Source organism: Vicia villosa, unplaced genomic scaffold (genome assembly GCF_029867415.1).
Source record: "Vicia villosa cultivar HV-30 ecotype Madison, WI unplaced genomic scaffold, Vvil1.0 ctg.004044F_1_1, whole genome shotgun sequence".
In the NCBI taxonomy this organism is placed as follows: domain Eukaryota; kingdom Viridiplantae; phylum Streptophyta; class Magnoliopsida; order Fabales; family Fabaceae; genus Vicia; species Vicia villosa.
Window position 1 is genome coordinate 132239 of NW_026706361.1, and position 12153 is coordinate 144391.

Consider the following 12153-nt stretch of genomic DNA (forward strand, 5'->3'; position numbering starts at 1 on the left):
AGATGGAAAGTAGAAGATAAAAGAGATAAAAGATAAACTTCCAGAGCATAGTTTATAGACTTTTTTCCAGATCAGAGGATTTCGAAACATAAAATCAGAGGAAAACTATATCTTGCAGCCATAAAACATAAAACACAGAGTACATAAAACATAAAGTATCAAATATGTGATGTAGCATCAAATATATGTGGCTCGGAGTATGAAATGCAGAAAAAGACGATGCGGTGGCTTAAGTTTGAGAAAGGAAAACTATGATGTTCTTTGTAGAAACACCATTTGAAGGAAGGAGCATATTCACTTCTCTGGAGAAATGATGTCAGTTAAACCATATTTGTACTCTCCTTCACAAACAGTTCTAACAGACAAACGAAAGCTAAGAGAAGGTTGGAGAATTCATACCTGAGGAAGGGACCACGCGGAGAAGTATGGAAACGGCGGACAAAGGTAAACCGAGCGGAGCAGAGGAGTGTTCTGTTTGTGCGGAACACGTTTGTCCTTTTGTCCAAATGAAAAGTTACCTTTGTAGAGGACTAAGATATCAATTTGTTTGGGAGGGAAATGACAATGAGAAGAGTCCAAATGTTAGTACTAACTTTATGGAATAGACCAATCAGATTCCGAAAAGTGGCGGGTTTGATATTTTCTTTTGTTAATTACTTTGGTAACCTTTGTGCAGTGCAAATTTATTTGGTTGAGAGGGTAAAAAAATAATTTTGGTCAACATTTTATTAATGGGTAGATAGTAGATTTGTACCGTTTTTTTCTTGGTAAACATGCAATTTGTACTGTTAAATGTATGTATCGTTAAATGTATTTATGTTATTATAATTTATACTGTTAATTTGAATGAAAATAGATGTTAATTAAAATTGTGATATTAATAAATGCTAGTTAATATTGTTAGTTAATATAAATGGTATGATTATAAATGTCCATCAATTAGGAGATTTCAGGTTGATTTTCTATTTATTACGTATAAATAAGAGTCATATTGTATCCGAATTTTTGACACTCAGAATATGAATAATAGAATATACTCTCTTCCTCTCTTCTATTGTTTTATTCAGTTTCATAACACGTTATCAACACAAAATTCTACCAAACTTTAAAAGTACAAAAATTGAAGAACTAACTAGCATAGGACAAGGGCAAAAAAATTCAATTTACTCGGATACAACGATTCCAACTAGTGCGGAGATAAAGATGATAAAATATCTACAGCTGGATACATCTTTACGTTTGAAGAAACACAAATTTCTTAGTGTTTGAAGAAGGAACCGGTAGTGACACTCTATTCTTTTGAGGCCATGTATATTGCAGCTTTGTTGTGCGCATGACAAGCAGTGTGGTTGACGAATTTGTCGAAGGAGCTGGGCAACGAAGATGGTGACACTGTAATGCTCATGGTTTATATTGTTTCCGCTATAAACCTTACTAAGAATTTCATTGCACATGCGAGAAGCAAGCATATTGGGATGTGTTTTCACTACTTGAGAGAACTTGTTAGTGAAGGAAGATTGAAGTTGGGATACTGTAGAAATGAAAATCCAAATGAAAATCCAGTGACTGATTTAATAATCGAAGGAGTGTCGGCTGAAGTGTTTAAGAGATTGAAAAAACATACAGACATGAAAGACTTGGAGCACATAAATTAAGGTGGCGTGTTAAAAACAAAAGCTAATTCAAATGCATGTAACTGATTACTTGATTATTGCAGGGTTGTAATTAGTTACACCTTTGTTGAGTTTTCAAACAAAAGTCTTTTGTAACCGGTTACAGCTTTAGTGTAACCGATTATTACAAAAACTGGAAGTTGGACATAATCGTTATGTAATCGGTTACAACTTTAGTGCAACCAGTTACCACTATTAATTTTAGTTTTTTCCGTCTATTACTTGTACCTCACTCTATGTATCTGTATAAATATCCTTTAGGTAGTTCATTGAAGATTAATGCCAATATAAATTTTTTTCCCCTCAATTACACTCTCATTTTCTCTCACTCTTCCCTCTGCATACTCAGTTATTCATTATCCTTTCTAAAATTCTTAAATAATATGACTTTTGGTTTACGGTAGACTACAAGAGATTTAAAATATAAGATTCTTTGAGCTTTGCATAATTGTCGATTAATGACTCATTCGCGGCCACCAACCATATGGCATACAAAAGACTATATAATATAATGTGTAGATAGAAAAAAGAGTATCGATCTCTATCACCACAACCCACTGTATCATTTTATAATAGGCCTCAAATTTCCTCAGACATGGATGGTAATAGTTAAAATGTACTGCAATTCGGATATTGAATTTTTCAATTTTCTTTTAAAAATTTGCATGCCTTGTGAAAGACAATTACGCGGTTTGGTGAGATTTAAAAATCAATTATGTTTGCCTATATTTTGGTTTATTTGGTTCATGACGAAAGTAGCAAGCTAATGATTGACTTTTTAGGGATAACAGTTTCTTTTGCAGGTTCATTAAAACATTTCTTTAGAAGATCTTATGGCGAAAAAATATGAAGGACGGGCAGTAGGAATAGACCTCGGAACAACATATTCATGTGTTGCTGTATGGATGGAGCATCACAACAGAGTTGAGATCATACACAACGATCAAGGAAATAGAACTACACCATCTTTTGTTGCTTTTACTGATGATCAAAGGTTGATTGGTGATGCTGCTAAGAATCAAGTTGCAACTAACACAGGAAACACTGTCTTTGGTATACTTCTATTCTCTCTTACCACTTTATTAGGACTTCAAAGAATACTTTAAATAATGTTTTTTTTTTTCAGATGCTAAAAGATTAATTGGTAGAAAGTTTAGTGATCCTGTTGTTCAAAAAGATATAATGTGGTGGCCGTTTAAGGTTATTTCTGGAATGAATGATAAACCCGTGATATCCCTCGTGTATAATGGTGAAGAGAAGCAATTTTGTGCTGAGGAAATATCATCCATGGTCCTCACAAAGATGCGACAGATTGCAGAAGCATATCTGGGTTCGCCCGTCAAGAATGCTGTTGTTACTGTCCCGGCTTATTTCAATGATTCTCAGAGAAAAGCTACCATAGATGCTGGTGCTATTGCTGGCCTTAATGTCATTCGGATAATCAATGAACCTACTGCTGCAGCTATTGCATATGGTCTTGACAAGAGAAGTGAATGTGATGGTGACAAGAATATTTTTGTGTTTGATCTTGGTGGCGGAACTTTTGATGTGTCTATTCTAACAATTATGGGTGATGTCTTTGAAGTAAAAGCCACGGCTGGAAACACTCATCTCGGAGGAGAGGACTTTGATAACAGAATGGTGAATTACTTTGTAGAGGAGTTCAAGAAGAAGAATAGAGTGGACATTAGTGGGAACTCAAGAGCCTTAAGGAGGTTGAGAACTGCCTGCGAGAGAGCAAAGAGGACACTCTCTTTCGCTTTTGTCACTACTGTTGAGGTAGATTCTTTATTTCAAGGAATTGATTTTTCTTCGTCTATCACTCGTGCCAAGTTTGAGGAAATTAATATGAACCTTTTTATTGAGTGCATAAAAACGGTTGAAAGTTGTCTTAGTGATTCAAAGATACACATCAGCCATATTGATGATGTTGTTCTTGTGGGTGGCTCGTCTAGGATTCCGAAAGTGCAAGACATGTTGCAAGACTTTTTCAAAGGAAAAGATTTGTGCAAGACTATCAACCCTGACGAGGCAGTTGCTTACGGTGCAGCTGTTCAGGCTGCTATTTTGAGCAAAGGTTTTAACAATGTCCCAAACATGGTGCTTCGAGATGTTACCCCATTATCACTTGGTATCGCGGATGTTGATGATATAATGGAAGTGGTAATTCCGAGGAACACTTCTATACCGGCCAGAAGTACAAAAGGATTTGCTACTGTTACAGATAACCATTGCAGTGTCTCTATTAAGGTTTACGAGGGCGAGAGAGCAAAAGCTAGTAACAACAATCTGCTTGGTATGTTTATTCTTTCTTGCCTTCCCGGGGCTCCTCGTGGTCAGCCCTTGGAGGTATGCTTTGTCATTGATGAAAATGGTATCTTAATTGTTTCTGCTAAGGAAATATCTACTGGAAATACAAACGAGATCACCATAACGAATGACAAAGAAAGATTATCAACATTCGAAATTCAAAAAATGATTGAAGAAGCTGAGACATACCATGAGGAAGATAAGAAGTTTTTGAGGAAGGCCAAGGTAATGAGTGCATTGGATTCTTGTGTTTACAATATGAAGAATTTTTTGAAGAATGACCGTTATTTAATGCTCTCCTCTCAAGAAAGTGAGAAGATCAAGAATGCAATTACTGTGGCCACAAATTTGCTTGATAAGAATAACAAACAGAAAGAAGTAGATGTTCTTGAGGATCATCTTAAGGAGTTGGAGAGGATGTTAGAAAATCTTGTTGTCAAGAGTAGGTAGTTTTAATTTACATTATTAAGAACTAAAGTGAAGTCTTGCTTTTGTTGGTTTTGAATGGAAATGAAGTGATAAACCTTCATGTTAGTCTATATTTCTGACTTCAAATGGCCATTAGAAGCATTCACTTCTTCATCGATTTCAAATGTAATAGTTGGATTAATTGTGAGGTGCCGTGCTGCATGTGCTATGTGATTGTCTTTTTATATTTGTAGCTGCTTAAAATTGTCAATCTAAGCTTTGTGAATTTTTAAATACTATAAATATTTTAAAAAGAAAAATATTGTGTCTGATATGGAGCATGTTTTCCGGACACCAATATAACCGATTATGTTTAACTTATTTATATTTCTAAATTATTATTTATATCAAAGTGTCCCGTGTTTAGGTCGTTTGTCTTAAATATTTTATTTTTGAAAATTTTGGAATGAAAATTGAAATGATTTATTTACTTTAAATGGACAATAAATGAGCACAGTAAGAACTAATATAAAAGTAAATTTGAAATGATTTATTTTAGTTTCACATAGAAGGGAATTCAAATATTAGTAATGTATATATATTACTACTTGGCCAAATGGGTTGGACTCCAAGGATACCCAATTTTGTAAAGGAGTGACGACACACCACCAAATCACTAAATGCGCGCGCGTCACTGTTCATTTGGCTGGCTCGGTTTAGATGAATTAATTTTTTTGAAACCCGAATTGGTGGAATTTAATTAATTATGAATTAATTAATTTAATAAGTGAAAATTTATTATTTATTAATTGATTTCGTGGATATAAATTAATTAACATATATGATGTGTCACTCATCAAAACTTAGTTTTGATTGAGTTTGGCTTGCCCTTCAAGAATAAGTGAGACTGACATGCTGACCAAGCAAAAATGGCCACAGTAATGGGCCTGAACTTTTCAACTCCCTCCCACGATTCTTGCAAACTACTCTAGAATTTCATATTTGAATTCTCTTCTCTCTTTGCTCTACTTCATCTGGAATTTTTTCTTTTCGATTTTTTTTGAATTGCTTATCGGGCCATCAACGACTGAATCATTTCTAGATACAATGAGGGGTTTAAACACCATATGAAGGTGTATCTCTTCGAACGATTCATTTCAGTGCAAGTAATAATCATAGCTTTGAACAAGATATTTTATCTTGGAGACATTGTCGAAACTCGACTGCATTGCATAATTATTGGCAATACGATGAAATGTCTTCAAGAAAGCAACCTGGTACAAGACTCGTCATGATAATTCTCTTTGTGGCAATTTTTCAAAATAGAAAGCAACAATTTTAAGATGATGCTTTAACTGCCATGGCTGCTTAGGAAATTATGGGTACTACTGCGGCCGCTGCTATCTCTAACAAACCGTTTAAGTTTGAGGGATCTCACTTCAAGCGCTGGAAAGCTAAGATGAATTTTTTTCTTAACTTTAAAGAAAGTTGCCCATGTTTTGGCTCAGGATATCCCTGTTGCTCCTTCTAAATTAACCAAACAAACTAACGGCAACAACATTTTGAATTCAAAAGGAGTTGTTAACTCAACTGAATTAGACTCTGCTGCAAAAGCTAAAGCTGCAGCTGATAATTTACAGCTCAGGAAAGAGATCGCCCTATGCCAAGAGCATGATTATCTATGCAAAAATCATATTTTGAACAGTCTTGCTGATGATCTCTATGATTACTATAAAAATTGCAAGACTGCTAAGTAGGTATAGGAAACTCTGCAAAAGAAATATGATATTGAATAAGCAGGTGCAAAGAAATATGTTTCCAACCGCTACTTGAACTATAAGATGGTGGATGAATTGTTTGTGGAAGCTCAAAGCCAGGAAATTCAGAAATTTTCTTATTAAATCGTAACTGAAGGTATGCCCCTCGATGAACAATTTCAGATTGTCGTTATGATGACAAACCGCCCCCCCGGTTGGGGAGACTTCAAAAAATTGCGTTGACATAAAACTAAAGAATTTTCAATTAAGAGTTTGATTACCCGCCTCCAAATTGAAGAGGAATCTCAGAGACAAGATTTGAAAGATGAAATCTTAGTTGTTTCAAACAACAAAAAGAAATTAGGTGCAGTTATGAAGCCTACAAGAAAACCATTAAAGAATCAGAACCACAATGTTGTAAATCGAATTAAGAATGAGAATCCCTCTAGGGCCCCATCTGCTCTGATTGCTTGGAAAAAACCACCACCCCAAAGAAATAATGCTCCAACGTTCATCTATTATAATTGTGGAAAGTCGGTTCATATGGCTAAGAGATGTAATACTGGGCCTAAACCTGCTGTTGGCTTTAATGCACAAGTTAATCTAAATGTTGAGTAATTCATTGCTATGAGCACTAAAATCAACATGGTTGGTGGATAGATATTAGCGTCTCTCGTCATGTTTGTTATAATCGTGCTATGTTCAAGACATACACGAATGTTGAAGATAAGAAACTGTTGTTGGGATATGCTCACATCATTATTGTTGCTAGAATTAAAGACGTGGAGCTGAAATTTACCTCCAGAGAGACTTTGATCCTAAAGGACATCATGCACGTTCCTGAAATTAAGAAGAATCTTGTTTCTGGTTTTCTTTTAGATAAGGCATGGTTTAGTCAAAATATAGGGGAAAATTTGTACACCATCACTAAGAATGGTATTTTTATTGGGAAAGGGTACGCCACTGATCGAATGTTTAAGTTGAATGTTAATTTGAATAAAATTTCCCCTTTTATTTACTCCTTGTATAATTTTAATATTTGGCATGCTAGACTTTGTCACGCTAATAAGCGAGATATCTCTAATGCAAGCAACTTAGGCCAAATCCCTAAATTAAATGTCAATAATTTAAATAAATGTGAATATTGTTGTCAAGTTAAAATAACTAAGATTTCGCATAAATGAATTACTAAAGAATCTGATCCCCTAGATCTTATATACTTTGATATATATGAATTAGATGGAACTTTAACTAGAAATAGTAAACATTATTTTATCAATTTTATTGATGATTGTTCTGATTATACTTATGTATACTTAATGAAGAATAAAAGTGAAGCGCTTGACATGTCTAAGATGTATCTAATTGAAATTGAGAATTAACTTAGTAAGAAGATTAAAGACTTCGTAGTGATAGGGGAACTAAATACAATTATGGGTTATTCAATGACTTTTATAAAAAAACATGGAATTGTACCTGAAATGACTGCTCCTTATTCTTTTGAAATGAATGGTAAATTAGAAAGAAAGAATAGAACTCTTATTGAACTTGTTGTTGCAATCATGATGAATTCTGGTGTTGCACCTCAATAGTAGGGGAAATTTTATTGACTGTTTTCTATATCCTGAATAGAGTCCCTAAGTCGAAAAGTAAGATCTCTCTTTATGAGATATTAAAGAAAAGACAACTAAGTTTGTCTTATTTGAGAACTTGGGTTGTCTGGCCTATGTCAAAATTCTGGATACAAAACAATTCAAACTCGCTATCAGAGCCTATGAATGTGTATTCATTAGGTATGCAGCAAACAATAAGGCATATAGGTTTTATGAACTAAATGCAAAAGTGATTATAGAATCAAATGATGCTAAATTTTATGATGATAAATTTCTTTTCAAATCGAGAAATAGTGGGGGCACTCAATCGAGTCACATTCCTGTGATAAGAAGCACAGAAAGCAACGAAAATCTAGAAATAGAACTTCGTCGAAGTAAAAGAGTAAGAGTTTCTAAAGACTATGGGCCCGATTACGCGCCTTATAATGCATAAGAATATCCAATAAATCTTCAAGAAGCCTTGTCATCTCTTGATTCAGATTTATGTCAAGAAGCTATTAATGATGAGATATAATATCTAGAATCTAACAAGACCTCTGACTTAGTAGACAAGTCCATGTAAGAACTAAAACTAGCTCCTTAGCAATGGCATAAAATGTTAGATAACTTAATAATATCGAATGGGTACAAAGTGAATGAAAGTGACAAATGCATTTAATACAAATATGAGATCCGTATCTGCACTATCATAAGACTCTATGTAGACGATCTACTCATATGTGGATCAAACATTCAAATCATTAATGATGTGAAATCATTGTTGTGCAACAACTTTGATATGAAAGACCTCCGAGAAGCAAGTACAGTCCTTGGTATCAAGATCACGAGATTCGAACAAGAATTTCTTTGGATCAATCACACTATATGGAGAAGATCTTAAAGAAGAAATATAAATACTTTGACAGTAAACTGTAAGAACAAGAATCGTTCTACATCTGGCCTTAGGTTTTGATGATAACTTCACATGTTATCTTAAGGAATAATTATACACTAAAGGTTTTATTTCTAGTGTCTGGCTTTTGCCTTGTAGGTTCTGACTCTTGTAAGAAGGCGTGTGACATCATCAGGTTCTAAACTCAACACTCTGGAAGAATACTAGTGTTTTGTTATAATGGAAGTTATGATTCTTGAATGCTACTTGTGCAACAGTTCCAAGGAACACATTAGTACAGGAGCTTTTGATCGCGACTTTATAAAGGAAGCGTTGAACGTCTTATAAAGCTTTACTTTTGTGTCCCATGTTTTGAAGATGCTGAAGACGAGGTTCTGGTGAACAAATTCTGAAGATCTGAAGACATCACTTCTGAAGACCAAGTGTTGAAGACTCTGAAGAAAAAGGTTCTGCTGAAAAAGCTCTGAAAGACTCAAAGACTTAGGCTTGAAGATTCAAGTTTTATCATCTACAACATGCTTCAATCAACATACAATCAGAAGCCTCTGAAGACTTAGAAGATCAAGCACGGCTTGTGTGTGATGGTGAGCATAAAAGTACTAACGTAAACTGTGACCTTTACTCTTACAGGGTGGCGTAAGGACATTCCAACATGTTCTGGTTATCTACCATTTCCATCATGGCTGTTGGAGACTTTACAATTGTACTTTGAATTTCCTGTTATACCCTCCAACGGATCTATCCTTCTCTATAAAGGAATCCATTGGAAGAATTTTAAATCAACGAATCAGTTCTACAAAGCTACACCAAAGAGATGTACAAACTCTCTTAGAGTAATCTTTGTACAGTTTTGTATTTTAAGAAAAGAGCTTTTATCCGTATCTTGCTTGTCAACACTTTTGTGTTGCTATACTTAAACATTGTGTAATATGCTTATTAGAAGCATCTTGTAATACACATTTGTAATCAACTAGGGCTGCAATCATAGTGGTTTCACAATAAGGATCATCTAAACTTGTTGGGATTGTCAGCAAGGTTTATCAGAAGCTTATTATGGTTGTTTCCTTGAGAAGGCTAGGTGCTAGCCATGAGTCTCAAGAAGACGTTGGTTGTGGTCAATGTGGTTGTCTGTAATCATTTTGGCTATAGTGGCTTAAGTCCTTATTGAGAAGGAAAAATCACCTTGGCGGGTGGACTGGAGTAAATTCGTTAACAGTGACCTAGGATAAAAATAATTGTGTTCATATATTTGTATTCACTTGTTAACCTTATTTTTAAGTTGCAAAAAGATTATATTTGGTGCAACCCAATTTAAACTCCTCTTTCTTGTGTTTCTCGCACATTCAATTAGGATCAGAGCTTAGATTATGGTTTTATACACTTAACCGTGTCAGATAAAGATCTAGACAAGTTTAAGAAACACCATGGTTGATCCCACTCCAAAACCCTCTACTCCAGTTTCAAATGAAAGCTACAATTCTAAACTTCCCATATTTGATGGTGAGAATTTTGAATATTGGAAAAATAGACTAGAAAGTTTCTTTCTGGGTCTCGACTTTGATCTCTACGATATGGTAGTAGAAGGATATGGACATCCCATAGATGGGAATGGAAAATAGCTTGAAGGAAAAGCTATTACTGATCAACAAAAGAAGGATCGTAAGAATCATCATAAGGCAAGAACTATCTTGTTGAATTTTATATCTTACACTAAATACGAGAAGATCACAAATAAAGACTCAACTAAGTCTATATTTAACTCTCTCAGAATGACTCATAAAGGCAATGATCAAGTAAAGGAAACCAAGGCACCGGACTGAGAGTTTTGAACAAAGGTTATTCTTCTTCAGATCATGTGAAGAAAATTATCAGAAGCTTGACATCTAAATTAAGGCCTATGGTAACTACGCTCAAGCTTGCAAAGGATATGAATAACACTTCTTTAGAAGAACTGATGAGTTCTTTAAGAAGTCATGAGATTAAGCTAGAACAAGATGAACCTCAGAAGAAGGTAAAATCTATTGCGCTCAAATGTGTCAGAAGTTCTGAGAATTCGGAAGCTCTTCCAGCCGAAGAGATCGAGGATTCTGAAGAAGATTATGATGGAATCAAAGATGAGTTGTCTTTATTATTGAGAAGGGTTAACCGTCTCTAGAAGAGAAATAAAGGAAACAAGTTTAGAGGTACTAGAAGGACTGGTGGTTGCTTCGAGTTTACCTTTGCTCAAAGGAAATCTAGTGGCAAAGAAGTCATTTGTTATGAATGCAACGAGCCAGGACCACCTCAAATACGACTGTCCTGAACTACAAAAGGATATGTCCAAGAAGAAAGCTCTCAAAAGCAAGAAGAAATGGCTGGTGGATACTTTGGACGACTCTGACTCCTCAAAAGATGAGTCACAATAATAACGGGCCAATGTAGCTCTAGTTATTTGTGAAGGGACTTCAGAAGCAAAAATCTCTTCAGAAGGCAAAGCAGGCTCAGAATCAAGTGAAGCAGAAGTAATCATTAAACATGTATTTTTTGACTTTTCTCATTTAGAAATATTTCCGTCCTTAACTAAAATTTTGGAAAGACATGAGTTACTCAAGATTGAATTCAAGGAACTTAAAAAATCCCATGAATTTATATTTTCTCAAAACAACATGCTTAATCTAAGGAAGATCTCTTCATTTTAAATGGATATTTTCTTTCTTAAGAATGATAACTCCGCCCTCAAAGGCACGAGACCTCTTCTAGAAGCTTATGAGAGTACTAATGATGTCATTAAAAAATATGACAAAGCTTTTCAAAAGTTCCTAGCCAGAAGCATATGGAGAAGCGCAATGGCTTTGATGATCTATAAGGTAAGCAGAAATAGGACATATGGTTTTGGTTACGATTCCTATGACGAATCTAAATTTGATAAGGAAGACAAACCGAATACTCTTCAGTCATATTTTGTCTCTGTTAAGTCTATGCCAAAATACAAAGGAAAAGAAAAAGAGAAATATGATACTAATCCTAAGGCAAAACCTCTGCTTAAGAACTCCTGTTTTAAATTCTGTAAATATAATTATTTTGTTGTTAAACCCAAGGTTGTCAAAAATCCTGTGAAGTCTAACGTAAAAAGACCCACACAATTATGGGTACCTAAGACACAAATAATCTATGTTGCAGACATTTTGAGTAGAGAAATTAAGATACCTACCATGGCTCCTGGACATTGGCGACTTGTATCACTTGAAGGGAAAAGGTGTATGTTCCAAAGTCTGGAACTTAAGCCTTACAATGGCATGAAGTTTTGGAGTTAATCAAAAGAAAAGATCATATACTCTAGAACTATGAAGAACTAGAGATTGTTCATTCTCAAACATCCTAAAAGGTTGTTGTCAACATTTAAACTCTGCTTATTAGAAGAGGAGGAACATCATCTGAACTCCTTGAGAAAGCATGTCAGATGGTTCTGCTCTAAAAAATGTGTTAAAGACAGAACTTGATTGGCTGTTAGTGTTAAGTAT

The 12153-nt window shown here is 34.8% G+C and overlaps 1 protein-coding gene across 1 annotated transcript; it reads left to right on the forward strand.

Moving 5' to 3' along the window:
* The first annotated feature begins 2427 nt into the window (after positions 1-2427).
* On the forward strand, positions 2428-4746 carry LOC131641759 (heat shock cognate 70 kDa protein-like). The gene is made up of 2 exons (XM_058912063.1): positions 2428-2726; positions 2800-4746. The coding sequence occupies exons 1-2, from the start codon at positions 2507-2509 to the stop codon at positions 4431-4433; spliced, it is 1854 nt and encodes a 617-aa protein (XP_058768046.1). The 5' UTR covers positions 2428-2506; the 3' UTR covers positions 4434-4746.
* Positions 4747-12153: the final 7407 nt, after the last annotated feature.

Coding starts and splice junctions, on each gene's coding strand:
- LOC131641759 (XM_058912063.1), top strand. CDS start 2,507: ATGGCGAAAAAATATGAAGGACGGGCAGTAGGAATAGACCTCGGAACA. Junction 2,727..2,799: donor CACAGGAAACACTGTCTTTG/GTATACTTCTAT, acceptor TTTTTTTTTCAG/ATGCTAAAAGATTAATTGGT.